Genomic DNA, 25,094 nt, shown 5'->3' on the forward strand with positions numbered 1-25,094 from the left:
GAATAGGTGAAGAGAAGGCTAAATTCAGATTTATGACTTTGAGAGTGGTGAGCTAAAATATTCAACTACAATTGAATTTATTTTTCATAGATTTCTGACAGCTGTTGCTACAGAGGTTTTTAGGTTTTTTTTTTTTAGGTTTTTTAGGTTTCATGGTCATTTGGTATTATTTTTTAATTATTTTTCCTTTAACATTTGATCTTGAATTTTATATGGTCTAATATTAACATTGCTACTGTTGCTTTCCTTTTGGTCATTTTTGTGGTACATCTTTGCACTTTATTTTCTGCTTTCTCTATTGTTTTATTTTAAATGTGTCCCTTATAGACAAAGTATTACAATACCTTTGAAAAATCCAATTTGAATGATATTTTCTTGAGCACTATGTTAACTCATTTACATTCTTGTAATTACTTTACCATTAGGATTTAATACTTACCTTTTTTCACGTTTTTTTTTTAATTACTATGCTTTCTGTTTCCTTATTTGCCATCTTTTTTTCTATCCTCTATTGGATAGGTTAAATTTCTCTCTCTCTCTTTTTGGTTACACCTAACTTAAGACACATAGCTATATTTCTTCTTTATCTATGTCATTGTTTAACAATATCTATGTCATACCCTTAAGTAAAAGTCTATCTGAGTATGGTCTTCTCCTTCTTGTTCTCACCTATCTTTCTGAATTGATATTTTTAGAATGAATACACACACATATATTCTTCTTATTTAGACCACAAACATTTTACTGTTACTTCCTCATTCTTCTATTTTGTATTGATTTCATAGTTTTATTTATTATCTGACTAGTGTATTTCCTGAAAGAGTGTTTTCCGAAGGTCTTTTTGCCCTAAAACTTCTGAGTTTTTATGTCTAAGAAAAGCTTTATTTCATGCACATACTTAAAGGATATTTTATTGGTTATAAATGTCTAGGTTCAAAATTCTTTACCTTTAACACTTCAAATGTTATCCCATTGTTTTCTTGCACCCAGGGTTGTTGAAAAGCTTGATTCTTAGTCTTTTGTAGACCTTTTCTTATAATCTTTTCCTTTGTCCTTGAGCCTCATTCTTTCCATAACTGTTATTTCCATTTTTATTTTAGTCAAAATATTGTGTTCTTCCTTTGTATTTCATCATCTTCATTTATCACTTTGAGGACACTTATTCTGCTGATTTGTAATTCTTCTTTTGTCTAATCTGTTCATTCTGTTTCATCTGATATAAAATGATGTGTTTGTTGTCTTTCTTAAAGTAGCAACTGGATTCCAAGGTGATTAATTATGAAGATTCCTGGAAGCTGTGAAGCAAAGTTTTGGTTTAGATTTTAAAGTCAATTTAGAATAATGGAAGAGACAGCAACTCCAACAAATTAGGGGAAAAGATAGTCATGTAGGTGGATGACAGAAATTATGGATAGAAGTGTTAGAGGCAAAAGTAGAGTCTCCAAGGAGGATGAACTTTGACATGTAGGAAAGAAGGGTTTCCTTCTGGAACAGAAGAAACCTGAGTATGTTTATAGGTAAAAGGAAAAAATGAGAGATGCAGGAGACTGAGTAATTTATGATGTAAGCTTCCAGAAAGAAAAGGGACAAATGACATGTGTAATTTTTATTGAAACTATCAGAAATACTCCAAAGTAAACCATTTACCATGAATTGTGTTTAGCATCCTTCTTCCCTCAGGTTTTCTTCACATCTGTTCAATACAAATTTGTTGTCTATTTAATGGTGGAGTAGTAATAAGAAAAATGTCATGAAATTAAAATTTGAGTTTGGTAACAATCAATAATATACTTGAAAACTTTCAGAAAGTGGACTAACCAAAAGAAAGAATACAAGTATATTTATTTCCCTAGATCCTTTAGAGATCTCTCAGTGCACATGGAATAACATCTAAAGCCCAGAACAGGGCCTAGAGCCACACTCTGGAATATGGTACCCAATGGCCACGTGTGTGTGTGTGTGTGTGTGTGTGTGTGTTTGTGTGTGTGTGGTACGCGGGCCTCCCACTGTTGTGGCCTCTCCCGTTGTGGAGCACAGGCTCCAGACGCGCAGGCTCAGCGGCCATGGCTCACGGGCCCAGCCACTCCACGGCATGTGGGATCTTCCCGGACTGGGGCACGAACCCATGTCCCCTGCATCGGCAGGCGGACTCTCAACGACTGCGCCACCAGGGAAGCCCCCTATCAAAACATTTTAAAAGAAAAATAAAATTTGTAGGAAGTCATCTCTCTACAAGCTAAGTATATGAGCTCTGGCTCAAGGTATTCATGATAATCACTCTATTTATGCAGATACTAATTTCCAAAGGACTAACCCAGGGTGATTTGCCCAGCCATCACCTGCCAGCTGGCGTAAGCTAATGCAAGGAAAAGCAACACAGATCAGAGTGTCAGGATTACTTCATTTTAAGTTCTAAAATATTCTGCGTTTTGATACACATATAATCTAAATATTCTAAAAAAACTTTTAAAGATTGCTAAAATTTTTCCCTCTGAACTCAGACTGACGTGCAACTTTTATCATTATGCACAATATTCTAAATGTATTATATTTTGCTAGATGGAGGACGTTATTGAGGATATAATCGGTACGGAATCAAGTTTTAAAGAGGAAGGAACAGACTCTCCTCTGCTAATGCAAAGAACAGTAAGTGTTTTCAGACCTGAGGAGGTCAATGAGATTAAAATCAATAATAGCATATGATGATAAAACAAGAAATTTCATTTGATTAATAAGTGGTGTTTTCTTCTGCACTTTTGAAACAGGTACAAGATAGATAAATATGAAAAAAATATTTATTGGGGCAGAAAAAAGATATATAATTTTATTGAGGAAGATAATAGGACGTGTACTATTCTATCTGTCAATCTATCTATCTACTTACCTACCTAATCTCTATAAACACCATCTAATTATATATCTAGTCTGCTATAGCATTTTCTGTGAAATCTTCAGATTTCCCTTTGAAGCACAACATATCATAATACCCTCATAAGTTCATGGCTAAATTTTAACTATTTTACCATGGCTAACAGCTATCAGATTCAGAGGCTCTACACCTTATAGAGGAAAGAAAAAAATTATAACAACAAAAATATAACTTTACTTCTGAGCCAATAACCAAAGGTTAAAGATGAACTGAAGAAAGGTAGAAGAGCCTCACACTACTTTAAGGCATGTAGACAGATTTCTGTGTTGAAATCACAAATTCCTGGAATAATATGCAGTGAAGAGTTATCTTATCTCCTATTTGATTACTGTTGCCTTCTCATTGTTCATTTATTAATCTCTAGAAACGAATCTGTAAAGGGTGTGCAAGCTCTTTCTATACAGTTTGAAGGGTTGTTGTTGGTTTGTTTGTTTATGGTTTTAGACCTTTTAGAAAACATGAGAAAAAATATGAAAGATTGTGATTTAATTGTTAAACATTTCATTTAAAGAAAGTGAATTCTGACTAGATACTGTTCATCAGTAAATCAGTGGGCTAAGTTGTATTAATATTAACAATGGACATTTTAAATTTAAAACTTTAAGAAAAAAATTAGACAAAGCATCCCTCTTTTCTTTATTAATTCCCAAATAGACTACAAAAAGGAGAATTATCTCTTTCCTCCTTTTCTCTCGTTCAAAGGACCTCCACTTTATAACAAGTCATTAATACCACTATTAGACAAAGATCAAATGAGGTTTAAAATATAGGTTTTTTTTGAAGGTTTTTTTGGTGGATTTTTTTGTTTGTTTTTTGGCTGTTTGTTCGTTCGTTTTTTAGAATGAAGTGACAATTCTTTCTACCTCTTCTCTCTTCAGGGTTCAAGCAGCATATTTATAGGAAATCTAACAAATTATCTATATAAATGTTATTAATGCTAAGTTTCCCCATCTAATTCCACAGCATGAGGTTACTATTTTCTTAACTAGTATTCAACTTCTGGGTTTGAGGAAATGATATTAATTTCCTGCAATCTTCTCTTCCTTGTATGTGGTACTTATTTCATTGAAATTGTACATTGAAACATTCTCTTTGTCAAATTATCTTACTTGTTTTGTAGAGGTTGCATAGATTGCTTATTCCATGCAAACTGGTGACAGTGACTATTGGGAATTTGCTTTTGATATACAGAATGTAAAAGATAGATACTACTGGCCTATTTGTACTTATATAAAGAAGTATCTGCTGTTGGCCAATCAACAATCATTGATAAATCAAGATCAAGATATAACCCCAAGCAGTTCAACTGACCAAATATTTATTCAATAGTTATTATATGCAAAGCACAATACGTGCACTATAGGAAACTAAAAGTTGAGTGAGACACAATTCACATATCAAGAGGCAACATGATAGTGAGGCAGTGCAGTGAGGCACACCTGAGAGGCAGGGAGGGAAAGAATATGGATCTTGGTATTAACCCAAGTTGTCAGCTAGGTACTGTGCAAGTCACTTCTCTTTATTTCACTTTCTTCTTCTGCATTATGAGAATAATTGAAAATATTTATTGCCAAAGCTATTTTTATATTAAATCTTGGTAGATGGCATATATATATATATATATATATATATATATATATATATAATTTTTTTAAATGCTAGTCAGAGAGTTGCCCTGGAGTTTGACTAAAGTAGAAACCATGCGAAATTGAGATATTTTTGGAATGCTTTAGGAAAAGATGATATTTGAGATATAGTTATAAAGGAAGGTTAAGATTTTAAGAGGTAGACATGAAGGCAGCAAAGTATAACAAGTTGAGAGAACAACATAAGAAAAGGCAAGAAGTCAGAAAAAAAGAATGTATAAGAATAGGTGGTAGAACAGAGATAGGAAATTCTGAAGGATATTTATAGTTCATGTGGATAAAAATAAAGACCTGTTAGATTCAGAGGAATGCTTTGAGTAAGCATTTTAGCTAGTGAACTTTTGGTTGTAGATGATAGAACCTGGCTTATATGGGGCTTAAGTATGAAAGGAATTTGTTGGCTCATGTCATCCACAAATTCCTAAGTAATATTGTATGTGAACATCCCTCCATAAGTTTGCCTTTGTTCTGTACTGGCCTTATTCTCAGCTGTTGAGCAGACACTATCACAGCTTATTCCTAGCTATGCACACAATTCTTCCTTGCTAACCCAGTTTTTTTTTTCAGACATCCACTCCTTCACAAGGAAGAGGAAGTTTCTGATTAATTTAAGCCAACCCTGGTGGCCCCGTTTCCCTGGCCAGAGATTGTTTTAAGAATGAGCTTGTGTTGCAATTCTGGCAAGTTGAGCAGGTTCCTGGGGTCTTCTAGAATTTACTTCAAACTTTAAAGGAGACCCAAGAAAGAGAAGGCTTTGCCTCTCCATGATGTTGTAAGACAATGTGACTTATGTAGTCATTTTATTGCCCAGAAGGCAAATAAACTGAGGAAAAACTAAAGAAACAAAGGGAGAGGAAAATCCAAGCGGAATGCAAAGAAATACTGCTTTATATGTCCCTGGAGAATTCTTTACCTATGGATCTCACACATTAAGTAAGATTTTTTTCTTTTATTTTATAAGCTAATTGTGTCAGGATTTTCTGATTGTCATAACCAAATGCATCCTGGTGGATACATTAAGTCAAGCTTAAAAACTTAAGAGGAGAGCTTCCTTTCCTGCTTAGTTCCAGTTCAATCTCTGGGCTAATTCCTTGTGGAGCAATTTCTGTCATATATCTAACTGTCAGCCAATTTTTCTGGGTCTTGGGCCCATGCTAGAGCTGTGAATCAAGCAGCTCCACAAAACAAATTATCTAGGTTAAGAGTGAGAACCAGGAGAGCAGGAGTTGTTACCAAAATAAATGTAAATGAATTCTAGAGAGGCTAAAACAACAGATGCCCATAATGGTAAGCTTCAAAAGTGAGGATATTTATCAATAATAATAATTTTTCTTACTGTCTCACCTACTATGTCACAGGCACGTTGCTGAGTATTTTACATATTTTCTCTAGTTCTCACAGAAATTGCAAAGTCTTAGGGGCAATCTACTGATTGTGCTGTTAGTCACTTTGGGGTTCTTTTGCTGTGACTTAAGCAGAAAACCTTGAGTGTAGATTTATCCCAGGACCACTGCATATAGGCTTAATTAAAAATCATGTTCTAACTTCTGTTGGTGGAAAGCTTGGAAGCTGCTAAGGGGTAGCTTGCACCACTTGTGGTGGTCCTTCACATTTCCCCAGGTTGAGTGGAATAGTTCAAGGTTTTCACCGATCAATTTAGCCCAGGTATTTCTGACCCAGAAATGAATATTGAGTGATTAGTGACTAGACTCAGAATAATTGAGCAGAAGTTACCTCTCAATTTCTATTTGACCAAGAGAACTAGGCAACTGTCAATTCGTTCTTACTGCAACAATTTTGTAAATTGGACTGAAAAGACCCGAAGTGCAAGAAACATTCAGTGAAATCAGCTGTGTTTTCATCAATACCTTAACCTCTCAGTTTCTCAGTCACCTTGGTGTCAATGGTATTTTTTCTCCTTCCTATCCAGCCATCCCTTCACATGATGATATCTTAGATCTTGTTATTATGTATTTCTCTATCCTATAACATTTTTATTTCATACTTTTTGACCATTACATTCTGTTTTTCAGTGCACCTTCTCTAATGTTCTTACTTCACCAATTGCTCAAGCTTGTGGAGACTCCAAATCAATTGACTTTACCACTGTTTTCAATAGCTATTATTTCTCACTCATGACATCTTTTTTGATATAGAATATGTTTATTATACATAATCTAGGTATGTTGAGTATAAAATAACTATCAGTGCAAATAATTACACACACACATTATTAGGGTTAAGCGTCAGGTTAGGGTTTTTGTGTCTCACAGGCTTGTGTTGTGTGACTTCTCAGTCTGTTTTCCAGATGATTGCCATTCTCAGATACAACATTTGCAAATCAGTGTTTTCTCACATTCGGTCCACTGCCTCTTTTGTCATGCATACGCTTGCCTGTGCTGTTGAAAACCTTTTCAGTCACCTGGAGCCCCAACTGGCTTTATTGTGCTTCTCTTTCCCTTGCTTGGGGACACCAATCCACAAACATGGTTCTAAGACTGAGGTCCAAGAACGCAGTACCTATGGGTTTCTTCTAGGCCTGGCCTGGCTTCAGGTTTTACGTTGCAGTAGTCGATTTGGTGTGAGTTTCTTGTTGTAGGTGGCACGAGAAAGGAATCCATTGTGATGCTTGTGCATGGAGCGGTCCTGTCTCCCCAACACCATTCATTGCACAGACTATCATATCCCCACGGGACCTTCTCACCTCCTTTGTCAGAGACGAATAGACACACAAGCGTGGCTTTCTTTCTGGGCTCTCCTTTCTCCTCCATGGATCTATGTGGATGTCTTGTGTGCCTATACCATGATGTCTTGATGATTGCAGGTTGGCAGGGTAGTTGGAAATCAGGCAGTGTGGGAAGTCCGAAGTCTGTGCTGCTGTCTGAAGAGAGTATTGACACTCTCTAGGTTCTTTTGTGTTTCCAGACGCATTTTGGAATTCTTGGTTGTACTTGTCTGAGAAAATCCGTGGGTATTTTGAGAGGAATGGCATTACATCTCTGGATTGTCTTGGGGGTGTGGAATCATTTCCACAAGACGGACTTTTCCAATCCATGAGCACCACCTATCTTTCCATGTTTTGTGTGTATCGTTTTCATTTTCTTTCATTGGTATGTCTGTCGTCCAGTTTTCTGAGTTACGGGTCTTGTAGGTCATGGGTTAGATGGACTCCTAGGTATTTTTTTTGTGTTGTTACCGTCATTGTCCACAGGGTTCTCTTCTTCCTTCCTCATTCAGATAGTTTGTTGTGAGTGTACAGAAAGGCAACCGATTTCTGTAGTGTCGATGAAGTTTCTATCCTGCAATCGAACTGAGTTTCCTGACGAGTTTTGTTCTGTTTTGTTCTGTTTTCTTTTGGGGGCGGAGGGGGTCACCTTCAGCATTCTCTGTGCAGAGAATCAGGTCCATTGGACTCTTTCCTCTGCCTTTGGATACCTCTTCTTTCTTTTTTCCATGCCATTAATATGGTGAGGATTTCCTCCACCTTGGAAAATGAAAGTGGCAGTGTATGCAATAACTGGCCCCCTTCTCCTTCCTCTGTCTCTATCTCTCTGAGACCTCCAGGAAGGGCAGGACAAGGCCAGGGTTGCATAGAGCTCAGCTTGATGAGCTGGATCGCTGTTCGTCTGCCCCTCCATCCAGGGCGTAATTTGCTCTACCATCTGTGGCCGGGGGTGTGGTCATGTGGGGTTGGGAGTCCCGTCAGCCTTTTCCCTCTTTGAACCAATCTTTTCTTCATTATGTGTTGGCAAACTGCAGTCCACCAGATGGGTTGTCTGAGGCCAGCCTTTGGTTCGGGCTGAATACCAGCCTCTGTGGGTCACCCTGTGGTGCCCAGCATACAGCCCCACCCTGCTCACCTTTGTACTCCAACTGGCTGTACTCTGGGTCCTCCAGCTGACCCTGGGGGAAGCGTGGCGTGGTGCTCCAGGTCAGTGCCAGCTGTGCTGTGCTCTTTTCAAAGCCCGGGATTGGGTCCCGTGGACCTCTGGGCCCTGATTCCGGAGAACCCTCCATGGCCACACTCACCCAGAGCCCACGCTGGCCCTCGTGGGCAGTGGGGGCAGGGGGTGGGGTGGGCTGCCCCGGCCCCTCACTCATGACATTTTGACAATTTCTTTCTTAACCTATTCTTGGTCAAGTACTATAACCATTTCTCTTGCAAACACTCTTAGCCTATACCCATTTTTCTTCATTTTATTCTCCTAACAAAAGCCCAACCCTGATTAAACTTATTTTTCATCTTACTACACATCTTCACCTGAGTAGCTGAATGGATAAAATTTTACCACATTGCTCGTAGTACTCACCTCCAATACATCACCAAAATTTCATAGGGGCTTTCACTACTACCAGACAATACTACAGCTATTCCTTGGTGAAAATTCTCATTAATTAAGACAACATTATACTTTCTCTTCTCTTCTCAAATCTCCACCATTCCCTATCCATTCTCCATTTTCTAGCTGATTTCTCTTTCACAACATACTTCAGAGAGAAAATATATGCAATCAGATTAGAACTTACTTGTTAGCTTTGCATCACAAATTCTATAAGACCACCTGCATCTGTTTTGATTTTCTCTGCCATCCCTTCTGTTAGAATAGAATCGTCCCAGCTCATAATCTGAAGCCAGCCCAACTACTTGTGTCCTAGATCTCACAAATTCTTATCTTCTCAAGCACTTTCCCTCTCTAAATAGCAACTCCTCCTATATCATCAGCCTATTCTGATGTATTGAATTATAAATATCAGCATTACACTTGTCTTTACTAAGATTCTCCCCAAATAAAACCAAATCAAACAACTCCCTTTGAATGCAGTTCCTCTCCAGCTACCACACCATTTCCTGACTCCCTACCCCTCAGAACTCACTCTGCTTCCATTTCCTTACCTCCCATCCTCTACTCTCCAATACAGCTGTTGCCCTTACAATTCTAAAAGAGCTCTTAAAACCAACCAATACCGAAGCCAATGGTAAATTCTCCATTCTCACCAGGCTTGGTTTCTCTGTGGCAGTAGCCATGGTTGACCACTCCCTCCTTCTTGAAGTATTATCTGGGATTCTGTAGCGCCACAGTTTTTGGCTTTTCACCCATCTTACTGGTTCTTTCTCTTCTAATAGACATCTACATGCTAAAGTGCTCCCAGGCTTAGACTTCAGTCCTCTTTTCTCACATATCTATACATTCTGTTGGTGATCTCAACCCTTCTCCAGCCTAGCTGTCTCCCCTAATGCTAGATTCGTATGTCTTACTGCTACCCTAACATCTTTTGTGCTTCCAACAGACATCTCAAACCTAATCTGACTGAAAAGAAGTTTTTGTCCCCCTCCTTATCCATCTAGAACCAACACCCTCCAAAAAAAGTAATTCTTCTTCTCTCTCTTACTTCCACACAACCACATTTATCAGTATGCCCTCCTACTCAGCATCCCAGATTTCCTGAATCTCACAGCTTATCAGCTCCTCTACTAAAACCCTTTTCCAGGCTATGATCGTCTCTCACTTGAACTTCAGAACTAAGCTCTCTGCTACTTCTTTCCCCCTTACGGCTGTTGATCACACAGCAGCCAGAATGATCTTCACATAGCAAAACCCAGATCCTGTTTCTCTGACTGCTGAGCATTCTGTTAACTTCCTAAAATCCTCAGAATATAACCAGGACCCTTTACCATAGTCAGCACTTCCCTTTAACTTTAGGCTCTGGTCTTGATAGCCTTCTTCCTACTCCTTGAATATGACATGCATATTATCATTTTAGGACCATGGAATTTCCTTTTTTGGGCTTGGAATGATTTTGTCCCAAATCTTTGCATGACTATCTCTTTATGCCTCAGATCTTTATTCCATATCAACTTGTCAGAGAGGTCTTCCACAATCACCCTATTTGGAAGACCCCATCCCACACTTCCTAAATCAATATCTTATTTAATTCCCTGGGACACTTAGGATTAGAGTTACAAAAATTATCTTGTTTTTTTTATTTTATTTACCTATTTATTGTGTGCTCCCACCCTTAAAATGTAAACTCCTGGAAGCTGGTAATCTTGTCTGTCTTGTTCACTGCTGTGTCCCTAAAGCCTAAAAGAGTGACCTGTTCATTATTTTATTCTCAGTACCCAGCACAAATGTCTAGCACATCATAGGTGCTCAGCAAATGCATATGAAATAAATACTTTAAAATTCACACACAATATTTTAAAAAATTGTTCCCATTATACATTACCATTTAGGAAATTTTTTAATGGCTAAAAATCAGCAGCAATAAGGATAACAACAATAATAATAGCTACTATGCCTTGGGTACTTGCTATGTGACAAGGATTGTGCAAAACACTTTTCATGAAAATTTAATCACCACAAGAAACATATGAGATAGAGACTATTATTATGGATTATCATTTTACAAATGAGGAAAGAGGCTTAGAGAAGTTCAGTAACTCACTCAAGTTCATATAGTTAGTGAATGGCAAGAGAGGGGTTTGAATCCAATCTTGTATGACACCAAATGCACAATCTTACCCACTCTGCTGTGCTAGCAGCCTCAGAAGGAAGCCATTTCATAGAATTGTAGAATCTTAGACTCTGAAGGGACCTTAGCCTGATCCGATCCTCTGTCACATTCCAGCCAAAGGATTGTTTAGCCTCTGAGTTTAAATCTGTCTCCCTATAATTTCTACCCTTTAGTCTTAGTTTCACCTCTCCCTTTCAGAGATGTGGTTGTGCACAGTAACTCATTTCTTTTATCATAGATGAGTATTTTTCAATCAAGTGTCTGTAAATGCTGGTGGCATTTGACAATCTCAGTATACTGTTATAGTTCAAGACTATTTCAGAGACAAGGACTGAGTAAATATTAACAACCCCCTGTGCTTGGTTGGAACTTGAAAGGACTACATAACACCAACAAGCAAGCTTTTGTCAATCACAATCTAGAGCAGATTAGACTTAAAGTCCAAGGGAGAACCAAAGTTCACCTTAGAAGTTTCTGCACAGCTCTCCCAGTTATTGCTTGCAAGTGTAAGGAAAAGAAAATGATGAAGGAGAAAGAGAAAACCATTGCTATTGTGAAGGTTATAGACACTTCAAAGTTAAAACTGGTGAGCAAGTGCATTTTGGAATTCTTTCAATGTTTGGAGATGAAACCACCTTAAATACTGAATTTAAACTTTATAAACTACTAGTCAATAAAATAAGGTATGTAGAAGTTGAGCATTGAAAAGTGTAACATATAATCTGCTGTACTGACAAGCTTATTTACTTAGAAGATAGTTTTTAATGCTTTGGCTACAGTAAAAATATTTTTATAGTCTATTTAGTTAAACAATTGTTAAAAATAATGTTATATTGTGACCTTTTTATCAAAAAGTGAAGGTTCTACTAATTATTTGTTGCAGCGTTTACATTTGGTACTAAACAGATTATATATATATAAAGTGTATGATGCAAAAGCATTTATTATGTTACCATTCTCTGTTTTGTATTTTATCTTTTCTATTTGCTTTATGAACCAGCTGGTCAAGGACAGGAATCTCCCACTCCCGCCCAACAGATTATTTTTATTCACTTATAATAGAATGAAAAAAAAATAACTCAGTGGGATTTCTCTTTTCAATGTTTATCATTCAAACCTCATAGCCCTGCTTCAGCAAATAAAATAAAGTTAGGGGGAGATCAATTGTACATGTCCTAAAACTGGAAAAATCTAGTTTACTATTTTTAAAGGTAAACTAGAGGAAAGAATAAATACACAAAAGGAAAGAAAATATTCTCTTAAATGCCAGTTTTTATATATGCTTACATTGTGCAATATATGCTCTCCTACAGTGTTCACTCTTTATTCCTGAAGTTTATCTTCTTTCTATGCCTACAATTATTCTATCTAACAGTCTCAAGCTCAATTTTGCCATTTTGCATTCACAGTAAATGTCTTCAGAGAAAAGCAAAATAGAGGGTCCAAACAACTCAAAATCCCCTCACTTTCCCATGAAACTCACACTAAATATTTGATATAGATATAGATATATAGATATCACACATACACATCTATGTATGAGTTTAGAAGTTTTTCTTCATTTAGCCTCTATACTGAAAAATTGTCTGGAAATATATGTATATATATATATGATTTTATTTCCTTTTTTGTATTTATAATGAGATTATCTGGGGGATAGATACATCACACACACACCACACACACCCATATGTAACATACATATATGCATATTATATGTATGTATGCATATACACAAATGCACATGTATCTCCAGGAAATTCTCAGGGTTTTACATAATCAGTTTTCAGAAACATGATGAGTGTTCCTGGGTACTATAGTACCCTCTCTCTTGCTGAGTGAATATAAACGAAGAGCGGTAAAACAATAAAAATGAATTAAATTATTGAATTTGTGGTCAAGTTTCCTCATACTATAGCGTTTTGGTGAAGAAAAAAATTAAGCCAGGTTGCTGTAGGGAGAATGTTGGAGATGGTTTGGACCTTATGTTGAGACTTAGAGAGTAGGTTGTAGTTTGATACTTAAAGAAAGCGTGAGGACATTTGAGGTGCAGAAAATAGCAGTGGGAAAGAATAAAACTGAGAAAAATATTCTCCAATGGGCTCCAACTTTTTTGAGTTTTCAAAACACTTCTTACCATTAAAAGTGTTAAGGCAAGAGCCCTTCCACAATAGGATAGGTAGTAAAGAATCCAGCCTCTGTGTTAGACGGACCTAGGTTTTAATCTCAAGTCTTTTATTTATTACAACTGTATGATCTGGAGATAAGTACTTAAGTTTTCAGAGTTTTAATTATTTATATTTAAAATGGGAACTATGAGACTTCACTCACAAAGTTATTATAAAGATTACCTGAGAAGCTGTTTTTTGTTATTACTATGAAACATGCTTATCTGAATATCTGGTGTATAATAAATACTCAACTATCTATGACGTTGCATATATATATTATGATATTGCTTGTATTTTATTATCTTTAAAAAATTCTCCATATGCGGATTCATAGGTTCCGTTTGGCAACATTCTATCCTCTTGCCTCTTCCCTCCCACTGGAGTGGGAGATCTATTTTTACAAGCTGTGACATAGTCTACATATGTGTATGTGGTGATGAGAAATCTTTCAGAACTTGAGAGTAGTGGGAAATAATGTTGACCAGATAATGTGGGGCCATTTAATGAGATTTTGAAAGCTGGACACAAGGGTTTGAACTTAATATATGAGTTAAAGGGGAGAGGTTTAAATTTTAGGTTTTTGAGCTGAGAGAGATCAGAAGAAAGTTGCATTTTTTAAAACATGAGTTGGTTTGAGAGGAGCAGTTGGAAATTAACTGAGAGGGATGGAGGACTACTGGAGGGAGGGACATATCTTAGGCTGAAGGCCCTGAGGATCTTGAGATACGAGGATAGGGAAGAAAATTTAAACTGACCAATGATTTAAAAGAAAAAAATGTCATAACTGGGTAATAGATTGGACCTAGTACATGGAGAGGGAAGAGGCCAAAACAGAAAAATACATATGTGGAATTTAGGTCAGATCATTCATGCTGCCCTTTACTGTATTTGGCCCGAGAGTAAATGGTTATATGAATATTTGTACAATAATTTTGGACCCAGATTTTATTTTCTCATAGGGAAACACTGATTTTAAACACAGGCAAAGCTATATTTTCTATTATTGAAAGTTATTGTCCTCTCACAAACTAAGAATTTTATAATAAGTGGGATTGAATTTTATCAGATACTTTTTAAAAATCTATTGAGATGATCATAGAGTTTCTTTTTCTTTTTTAACGTCATAAGATATATTTATGGGAAATCCAACTTGATTATGGTAAGTTACCTTTTTTATATTCTCTTGAATTAAAATTACTAATAATATTTTGCTTAAGATTTATAGAATGAATGAAATGGGTCTATAATATTTGTTTCTCATAATGTTTTCATATGGTTTCAGTCTCAATGAATTGGAACATATTTTCTCTTGTCTCTATTGTCTGGAAATGTTTGTACAAAATTGAGATGGTATGTTTCTTGAAAATGTGACAGTTTTGCCCATAAAACTGTCTAGTCCAGATATTTTCTTGTGTAATATGTTTAAAGCTTGTTTTGATTTCTTCAGTAATCATACGACTATTCAAGACTATTAATTATTTGTGTAGTAAGTTCTACCAAATAATACTTTTCTAGAAATTTATGTATTTTTCCTAAGCATTCACAGTCATTGGAAAATTATTATAGGTAATCTCTGTTATTATCTTTTTTATTGTGGTAAAACGTGTATAACATAAAATTTGCTATTATAAACATTTTAAAGTGTACAATTCAGTGGCATAACATAAATTCACATTGTTGTGCAACCATTACTGCTATACATTCCCAGAGCTTTTTCATTCTTCCAAACAGAAACCCTGAACCCATTAAACAATAACTCCCCATTTTCCCTTACCTCCAGCCCTTAGTAACCTCTATTCTCCTTTCTTCCTGCATAAATTTGACTATTCTAGGTACCTCATGTAAGTGGAATCATACAATATTTGTCCTTTTCTATCGGCTTATTTCACTTAGCATAACATTCATACATGTTGTAACATGTATCCATACTTCATTACCTTTTATGGCTGAATAATATCCCATTATATGTATATACCACGTTTTATTTATCCATTCATCTATTGATGGGCATTTGGATTGTTTCTACCCTTTGGCTCTTTAATGCTTCTATGGACATAGGTGTGCAAATATCTGTTTGAGTATCTGCTTTCAACTCTTACTGGTATATACCTAGAGGTGAGAAATTGTTGGTCATATGCTAATTTTATGTTTAACTTTTGAAGAACTGTCATACTGTTTTCCACAGTGGCTGCATCATTTCACATTCTCAGTGGCAATGAACAAGGGTAATATTTTTTCCATAGCCTCACCAACATGTTTTCCTTTCTTTCTTTCTTTTTTTTTTTTTTTTTGCGGTACGCAGGCCTCTCACTGTTGTGACCTCTCCCTTTGCGGAGCAAAGGCTCCGGACGCGCAGGCTCAGCGGTCATGGCTCACGGGCCTAGCCGCTCTGCGGCATGTGGGATCTTTCCGGACCGGGGCACGAACCCGTGTCCCCTGCATCGGCAGGCAGACTCTCAACCACTGTGCCACCAGGGAAGCCCTCCTTTCTTTTAATAATAGTCATCTTAATGAGTGTGAAGTTGTAAAACATTGTGGTATTGATTTATATTTCCCTAATGACTAATGATGTTGAGTATCTTTCAATGTCCTTATTGGTCATTTGTGTATCTTTTTCAGAGAAACGTCTATTCAAGTTCTTTGCTCATTTTTTAAGTTGGATTGTTTTTGTTGTTTTTGTGAGTCATATGAGTTTATTTTATGTAGTCTAGATATTAATCTCTGAACAGATATGTGATTTGCAAGTAATTTCTCCCATTTTGTGAGTTGTCCTTTCACTCACTTGATAGTGTCCTTTGATGTACAAAAGTTTTAAATTTTGATGAAGTCCAATTTATCTGTTTTGGTTGTTGTTGTTGCCTGTAATTTTGCTATCATATCCAAAAAATCATCACCAAACCCAATATCATGAAGATTTTCCCTCATCTTTTCTTCTAGGAGTGTTATAGCCTTAACTCTTATGTTTAAGTCATTGATCCATTTTGAGAAATTTTTGTTTATGGTGTAAGAATCCAACCTCACCTTCTGCATATGGCTATCTAGTTTCTCAAGATTGTTTGTTGAAAAAACTGTCTTGGTCTTGGCACTCTTGTCAAAACTCATTTGACCATATATTTGAGGACTAATTTCTGGGCTCTCTATTCCACTCTCTATGTCTGTCTTCATGCCAGTACCACACTGTTTTGATTATTGTTGCTTTGTAGTGAGCTTTGAAATATGGAAATTTGAGTCCTCCAACTTCGTTCTCTTTCAAGATTGTTTTTGCTATTCAGGGTCCTTTGAGATTCCATATGAGTTTTAATATGGGTTTTTCTATTTCTGCAAAAACCACTGTTAGGATTTTAATAGGGTTTGGATTGCATCTGTAGATTGCTCTGGGTAGAACTGTCATCTTAACAATATTAAGTCTTCTCATCAAAAAACATGGGATATCTTTCCATTTATTTATATCTTCTTTAATTTCTTTAAACAATGTTTTTTAGTTTTCAGTGTCTAAGTCTTTTCCTACTTGGGTAAATTTATTACCAAATATTTTATTCTTTTTGATGTTATTGTGAATGGAGTTGACTTCTTAATATCCTTTTCAGATTGTTCTTTGTTAGTGTGTAAAGATGCAACATATTTTGCATGTTGATTTTGTATCCTGCAACTTTGAATTCAGTTATTAGCTTTCATACTTGTGTGTGTGTGTGTGTGTGTGTGTAGCCTCATGATTTTCTAAATATAGGATCATATCATCTGTGAACAAAATCATTTTACTTACTCTTTTCCAATTTGAATGACTTTCTTTTCCATGCCTAATTGCTCTGGCTAGGACTTCCAACACTAAGTTAAAAAGAAGTGGCGAAAGAAAGTGGGTGGTGTCCCAGTCTCATTTGTTCCTGATCCTTGAGGAAAAAACTTATAAATCTCAACTTGTACTGTGGTTATATCCTCCTTTCATTTAAGATATCATTTGTTTAGTCTTCATTCTTTTTAATCAGTCTTGTAAGAGGCATGTCAAGTTTGTTAATTGAAAAAACAAAATAAAACTTGTCTTTTGCATTGTTTTGTTTTTCACTGATTTATGATCTTATATTACTATCTATTTTACTTGCTTTGGGTTTATTTGGTTATTCTTCTAACTTCTTGAGAAATTTACTTAGTTTATCAAATTTCAAATTTTTATCTATTTTTCTCATATTTAAGGGCATAAATTTCCTTCAAAGCATTATTTTGCCATATTCCAGAAGTTTCTTTATGTGTGTTTTCAGTATCTTTCATTTATTTTTAAATTACAGTATGATTTGGTCTTTACTCTTGAGTCACTTAAGAATTTCTAAATATATAGGAAATCAAGGACTCTATGAAATGTTTGAAATTTTTTTGGGGGGAGGAGTTGGTTTTAGTATTTTTTCTGAGTACATGATCAATATTTATGTACGTTCCATACGTACTTGGAAAACTGTGTGTCCTCTAATTTGTAGATGTAGAACTATATACATGTATTAGGCCAAGACTTTACTTTTATTGTTCACATCTAGAACATTACTGATTATTTTTGTCTACTTGACTTTTCAAAAAACAGGGAGAAATGTGTTGAAATCTCCCAATATGTTGATGGATTTATTAATTTCTCCTTGTAGCTACAAACATTTTGTTTCATATTTTGAGGTTATTCTATTAGGTACAAGCCTGCTCATAATTGCTGTGCCTTTTTGGAGTATTGAATTCTTTATTATTAGATAGTGACTCTCTCTAGCCCTAATTTTTCTAATTTTAAAGCCTATTTTCTCTGATATTAATGTAGTTCACTGGTTTCCTATGGTTATAATTTGCTGGACATATCTTTTCCCATCTTTTAATTTTCAATCTTTTGTGTCCTTTTGCAATGTAGTGGTGTCTCTTGTAAGCTACATAGATCTAAATACTGTCTTTTTAACCAAACTGTCAACCTTTTAGCTGAGGAGTTTGACCTATTTACATTGATTATTCTTATTGATATATTTTCATCTGTTCCTCTCATCTTATTTTATTATTTAAGTGAGTCCTATATTTTAATATGTTTTTCTTTAGTAATTTTTTTTTTTACCACTTTCACATCCATTGGCTTTTTTACTACTCCAATCCAATCGTACTGATATTATCTAGACTTTAATACTGACTTATATGGTTATACATTTCATTTTTTTTTTGCGGTACGTGGGCCTCTCACTGTTGTGGCCTCTCCCGTTGCGGAGCACAGGCTCCAGACGTGCAGGCTCAGCGGCCATGGCTCACAGGCCCAACCACTCCGTGGCATGTGGGATCTTCCCGGACCGGGGCACGAACCTGTGTCCCCTGCATCGGCAGGCAGACTCCCAACCACTGCACCACCAGGGAAGCCCTATACATTTCATTTTATCTTTGATTTTGATTCCCTTCTTCTTTTTTAGACTACAACCACTTTACCAAGATATTTGATTATTTTTTATGACATATTTTATTATATCATATTTACTTCATGCAAAACTGTTTTCAGTGTTAGTCTTTGAGGGAAAATATTCTTAAGCATTTTATACCTCTAAGAATATTTTTCATCATGACCTCATATGTGGATGATATTTGGGCTGGTTATAAAACTCTGTATTTTAAGTCCTTTTCTTTAAACATTTGAAAAATACTGATTCACTTTCTTCTTTCATCCATTTTGCTATTGAAAAATTTTTATGTTAATCAGATTCTTATTCCTTTGAGCATAATCTTCTCTTTTTCTCTTTAGGCTTTTCGATCTTTCTCTTTGTCATTGTATACTCTTAAATTTCACTATAATGTGTCTGGGTGTACATTTTTCTTCTTTGATATTCTATAGGTCCTTTGATTTTTAAATCAAAATAAAACAATGATAAAATAAGATGAGATAAAATAAAAGACTTTTTGGTCTTTTATTTAGTGTTAATTCTAGGAAATGCATCTCCATTATTTCTTAAAATTTTTTCTTCCTTCCAGTTTTATTTATTCTTTTTCTCTGAGAGTCCTAATACCTGTCTGTATTTTAGTTCTAATAATTCTATCCTACATACTAATTAGATTTTCTTTCATATGCTTTGTTTCTTGGTTCTTTTCATCACCCTCCTGAGAGATTACTTTAATTTGGTAATTCCTTTATTTCTTTCTAAGTATATGCATTATGCTGTTTTCCCATAGTTTTATTTTGTTCAAGTATTATATTTTCATGGCTCCTATTTCTGCTTCATCACTTCAGCCATTTTATGCTTTCTTGTTATTATTTTATATTATAAATTATTACAAGTTATATTATAAAGATATTATAAATATCTTTATTTCTTTTAGAATGTACACTAGGTCAATTTTAAAAACTTGGTTTCATGTGATCTTTTACTTCTTATTTCTAAAATTTTTGCTTTTGATGTTATTTCTAACACTCCATATTGTTTAACTTTTAAAATAGTCATTTTCCTCTAACGTTTTGATATATTGACCTGTGAGCTAATTTTCTTTAGGGAATATTGGCTACTCTGAAAGGTAGCATATGTGTGGAAAGGCCAGTGCTCAGTCCACTTAAGTCTCTATGATCTTAGTAATGAGATGTGAATAAAATCTAGGGTAGAGAATCTTGGACATCAGGAACCACTGCCAATCACTTCTCACTTCAAAGCAACTTCTTAGATCAGGAGTTCACTTTTTTCTACTGGAAAGAAGAATTGTCTTGAGGAGTATGTTTTTTACCTTGTTGAAAATATTTATAATTAATTCTTTATTAGATGTCTTTAAAATTTGTGAGTTTATTTCTAATAATAATATTTCCCTATTGTTATGTCAATGATTTTGCTTTTCTGAAAAAGTAACCTGTGTTTTAACCAGAATAATAAATACTTCTTCATAAAATATCTATCCAGTTGCCTACTACTCTATAAAATAAAGCTAAGACTTAGACCTTAATACCTAAGTAACTTATACCTTTAAAAAAAGTAGTTATAATTTTGCTTTGTAAGCCTTTTCCAATGTCTATGTAATCTTTAAATTTTCACTAACACTGTACCCTTATATCTTTTAATGGAGAAAAGGCTCTTTAGATTATGTGAGATGTATTACATACTTTGAAATTGAAACCAATTGTTTAATGATATTCAAAAAGTGATTAGCTATTTACATGAAATAGAGTAGTACCTACAGCATAAAATTAAATAGGATATTAATCATTGTGCTTCAGGGCATAAATTGACAATAACCAAGGTCAGGAGAGGATGTAATATACCCACAGTTAAGCAGGATTAGATTCATTTTCAGAATTCCAGACCCATTTCTAAGGAAAAATGCATTGGGTACCGTCTGACGAGGTAATATGGACCCAGTGAGATGCTATAGTTAGGAATCTATCACTTTATTGTTGCAGTGTATATGTAATATGGCTCCTTTTCTTCTCAAACATTTCTGCTATTTGCCACTGCTGCATTGAAATCCATCGGAATTCAAACTCTTCAGAGAAAAGTGCCCTTTCCCTAGTTCTTTCCCCCTTCCTTCTCCCTCACTCCCTGTCTTTTTGTTCAGCATGTCCATTATGTTTCTCAAAGGCACAGTGGAAATGAACAATTCAGGTTGGTGATGCCCCAGCTTATAACCAACAGGGTTTTCAAAAAAAGATTTCGGAAAATTTTAAATTTTACCAATATAACTAAATGACTCACATGTTAGGGAAATATCTGCCTTTAGGATTTCTTCCTAATTGTGTTGTACTGATACTAACACTCATCATCTATCCAATTTGGTCAACTTTGTCCCTGTCCCTACTTTTCAGATGAGGAAATTGAGAGGGAATAAATATCCCACTTAAGGCACTCCCTTCTAAGGTCCCAGAAGCAAAAATACATTTTAAAACAATGAATTTATATAAAATAAAGATGAGGAGTCCAAATAGAGTAAATAATGAGAAGAACCAATATATGAAAATATACATCAGAATACCATATGCAATCTATAATGTCCTTATTGATATGCACATACACTTAAATATTAGCCTGATTTCCACTGTATTTTCAATGATTTTTTTCCCTCAGAAATATACAATATTATTATATAGTTTAATAGATTATTATGTCAGAAACTAATTTTGGTCTTTCTTCACATTTATTTTCAGTCTGATTTTATAAGTATTAAAAAATTTCCCTCAGTTTGAACTGGAGTTTTACAAAAAGTGGGAATAAGATGTTAGAGTCTCCATAATAATCTGGTTATAGCTTTGCTTGGTTACTTGTATTATTTTTAGTTCTTTAGGAAAGAAAAAAGATACTGCTTATTCAGCTCTTGGTTGACTTCCCAGAAATGAAATAAAGATACTTAGAATGGAAATATTTTAAACATTCAAATCTTATATTTTAAATGTAGCTTGTTCTGGAATAATGAATATTAACTTGAGTTACAAATATTATTTAAATTTTTTTCTTGGGAGATCAAATCAATAAGCACATTTTAACTAAAAATTGGTACGATTTTAAATTGTGTATAAAGTATCTTAGCTTTCTGAAAAATTGTTCCCAAGAAGCACTTTAAGAATTGCAGTGTTGCTATAATTAGACATACCCTATATCCACTAGAGGTAAAAGCAGTTTTAGACTACTTTTGGTTACCAGCTAGGATATTTATAATAATCTAGAACATTAAATGTACATTGAGAAAAGTATGCCTTCCAGGAAGGAAAGAAAGTTTTTCACTTAATTAACAGTGTAGGACACCTCTTGACTGTGAGTTGCTGGTAGCACTGATGGTATTAAGAAGGCTTCCAAAATGTTCAACCATTATACCTAATTTATGATATGCAATGAACTTTCCAGCTTTGCTAATATGTATATTGATTTTTGTCAAAAATGATATTTTCAATCTTTTTCATTTATAACCAGGTAATGTGCTGGATCAAATTCCCATAACTTTGTAAATATTAATCAAAAATTTTCTTCGTGAGTGAACTAATTTCTCCTTTTGCTTAAATACAAATAGCTTTTTTCAATATAACTTATCCATAAGCATGCCACAATGATTTTACAAAGTTAAGGCATACTCACTTTTGTTTAAAATTAAAATGCTATATATTACAAATTACTATTAATAAAGTGGTAAATTTAAAACGAACATCTAAATACTTTGTCAATATCCAATGAAGATTTGATTGATCTTTTCTTCCTTTTTCCTCTAAAGCTTTCTGGAAGTATTTTGGATGTGTATAGTGGTGAGCAGGGAATTTCACCAGTTAATATGGGCCTTACAAGTGCTTCTTGTCCAAATAGTCTACCAATGAAAAGAGAAATTACAGGTAACATTGCTTTTATAGTTTTATCCTTTTTAAAAATCAACTACATAAGACATGAGTGACATATTTCCAAGCTAAAGAGGATTTTAAAAATATTATTAAAATAGTTAGTTAAAATGGAAGACATTTAGAGAGTAAATCCATCTTTTTTTCCTCTATGACAACCAAACAGCAAGTTAGCATAACTTACAGTTCAATTGAATTAATTAATTATTTTAGGAATTGGGTGAATATACACATAACTTCTATTCATATGTATATGACAGTTTGACTAAGTTCTTCACTTAACATAGGTTCATTTTGATATTGAATAGATGCAATTTATTAACATGATTGCAAAAGAACAGATTAATAGATTAAGGAAAATTAGATTTTCCCCTTTTTAGCTTGTTTTATGGATTTCATGATTCACATTTAACTTTCTCATGTGGGTAAAAAACCCTCAGTTTTCAATAGTAAATCTCAAAATTGTTACAACTCAAAGGAATTATAGGGGCACTGTCAAGTTCCTCCAATATGTTGATGTGGGAATCAAGAGTCAGAGGAGTTATTTTCCCAAAGTCATACAGCTGATTAGAAGCAGAAGTGGATCAAAATAAGGATTTCATGGCTTACAAGACCAGTGTTAGTTTCTCCATAAGAATAAAATAAAACTCAGTCGAAATTTCTATAACAAATTTTTAGTTTGGAGCTCAAACACTGGTCTTTAAATATTTTTATATAGTTAATATAAACATTTTTAATAAATGCAATATATCCATTCTTGGAGTCTAACCAATAACTCAAAAATATCTATGCATTCAAATTATTTAGACTAAAATTAATGAATGTAGCCTTAACTAAATTTAAATAAATGTATTTCTATTTTAAAACTAGAATAATTCAAAGAACATTGTATTAATTATCTATTGCTATATAACAAATTACTCAAAATTGGTTCGGAAATTCTGGGGGTGACCTGTAAAACTGGTTTTGGCTCAGAGTCTCTCATAAGGTTGCAGTCAAGATGTTGGCCAGAGGTACAGACATTTGCCACTTGACGGGCGAGAGGATGCACTCCCAAGGTGGTTCACTCACAGGTGTTCCAAGTCGGCGCTGCTTGTTGGCAAGTGGCCTTGGTTCTTTACCACATTGACCTCTCCACAGGACTGCTCAGGTGTCCACATGACATGACAACTAGCAATTCAAGGGACACCAAAGTGGGAAGCTGAAAATGTCTTTTATGATGTAGTCTGGGAAGCCACACTAATCATTCCCACAAAATTCTGTTGGTTTCATGGGTCAGCTTTATTCAGTGTGGAAGGGCACTAACAAAGGTGTGAATATCATGAGTGAGAATCATCGTGGGCCATATTGGAGACTGACTATCACAAATGCTCACAACTACATAGCACATGAAGTGTCACTTACTGAAAGTATGGAGTTGTCCAATAGGAATATCTGAGAAATGTATTTAGTTCCAATTCTTGGGATGTAGAAATCATAATTTTTTATAAAAAATTTAGGTTGTAATAATTTTAAATAATCTTAAAATTCTGAGAACAATACTAATAAAAATGATTAAGCAGTTTAATATTTTTTGTGTGCTGTACCCATTTTAATCATCACAGTGATTATCAGGTATTATATTATATCAGTTTTACAGATAAGAAGCCTGAGACACAGAGAACTTAGGTAACAGTTCACAAGGCTATTAAATGGAGGGCCAGAATACAAATCCAGGTTTTACTGCTGAAAGCCCATAGGTTTTGTCACTGCCTTCTTACTAAAGAGCACTCTGTTCCAAATTTCTGAATATTTGCAAAAAATATGTATATATATTTTACCACTTGGAGCAAGTAATATTGTATTTTCACTAGTATTTCTGAATTATGTTGACTGGAAGGATTGTAAAGTAGAAATAAGTACTGTTTCAATTGTCTTCCTTTCGATCAGAAACTGATACTCGAGCTTTGGCAAAAGAGAGACAAAAAAAGGACAACCACAACCTCAGTGAGTATATTTTCCTTTTTTCAAAACAAAATTAATTAATGCAAGAGGAAATGCAGAATTTAAAATGTGTGATGTTTTATTGTTGCCCCATAAATATTTTGAGGTCAGATGACCAGAAGTGTACATGCTCACTGGTAGAGCTATGTTGGGAAATTTAAACAATGCGAACTCTCAGAAAAGCTAGACATTTTTATGAAGTTCAGCACCTCAAGTTCTCTCCTTGATCATTCTCTCCCTCTCTCTCTCTCTCTCTCTCTCTCTCTCTCTCTCTCTCTCGAAGACTGCATGTGAGCATTGAGTTACGTCTGAACTCAGTTGTGACTCATGACTCCAAGGTTTAAAGAGATAAAAGTGACTTTAGAAAATATACACCATTTAAATAGCAAGAAATGTGACTCCAGGTTCTTATCTTTCTGTGTCAATCTGCTCCTCCCTTCCTAATGATAAGGCCTCTTACGCCTTCCTGGGGGTCAATTTGACTCTGATAATGGGTCACATGAGATGGGTAAATGCAGTCCAGGGAAGTTGTTGAGGGGCAAGTTGAGCTTTAGAGTGCT

The 25,094-nt window shown here is 34.9% G+C and overlaps 1 protein-coding gene across 3 annotated transcripts in view; it reads left to right on the forward strand.

Annotated features, from left to right (window-relative positions):
- TFEC (transcription factor EC) overlaps positions 1 to 25,094 on the forward strand; it is an 82,759-nt gene that overhangs the window by 41,880 nt on the left and 15,785 nt on the right. The window contains exons 3-5 of one of the 3 annotated variants that reach the window (XM_022582818.2): positions 2,560 to 2,646; positions 22,434 to 22,548; positions 24,481 to 24,537. In XM_022582818.2, coding sequence (XP_022438526.1) covers positions 2,560 to 2,646; positions 22,434 to 22,548; positions 24,481 to 24,537 — 259 coding nt within the window. Of the gene's footprint in view, positions 1 to 2,559; positions 2,647 to 11,596; positions 11,678 to 22,433; positions 22,549 to 24,480; positions 24,538 to 25,094 lie in introns of those variants that run through there. The other 2 variants (XM_089917486.1, XM_089917485.1) reach the window with 2 other exon arrangements.

The sequence above is a fragment of the Delphinapterus leucas genome, chromosome 9, assembly GCF_059928025.1.
Source record: "Delphinapterus leucas isolate spDelLeu-1000000601 "Yukka" chromosome 9, BTC_Dleu_Yukka2, whole genome shotgun sequence".
NCBI classification, from domain to species: Eukaryota; Metazoa; Chordata; class Mammalia; order Artiodactyla; family Monodontidae; genus Delphinapterus; species Delphinapterus leucas.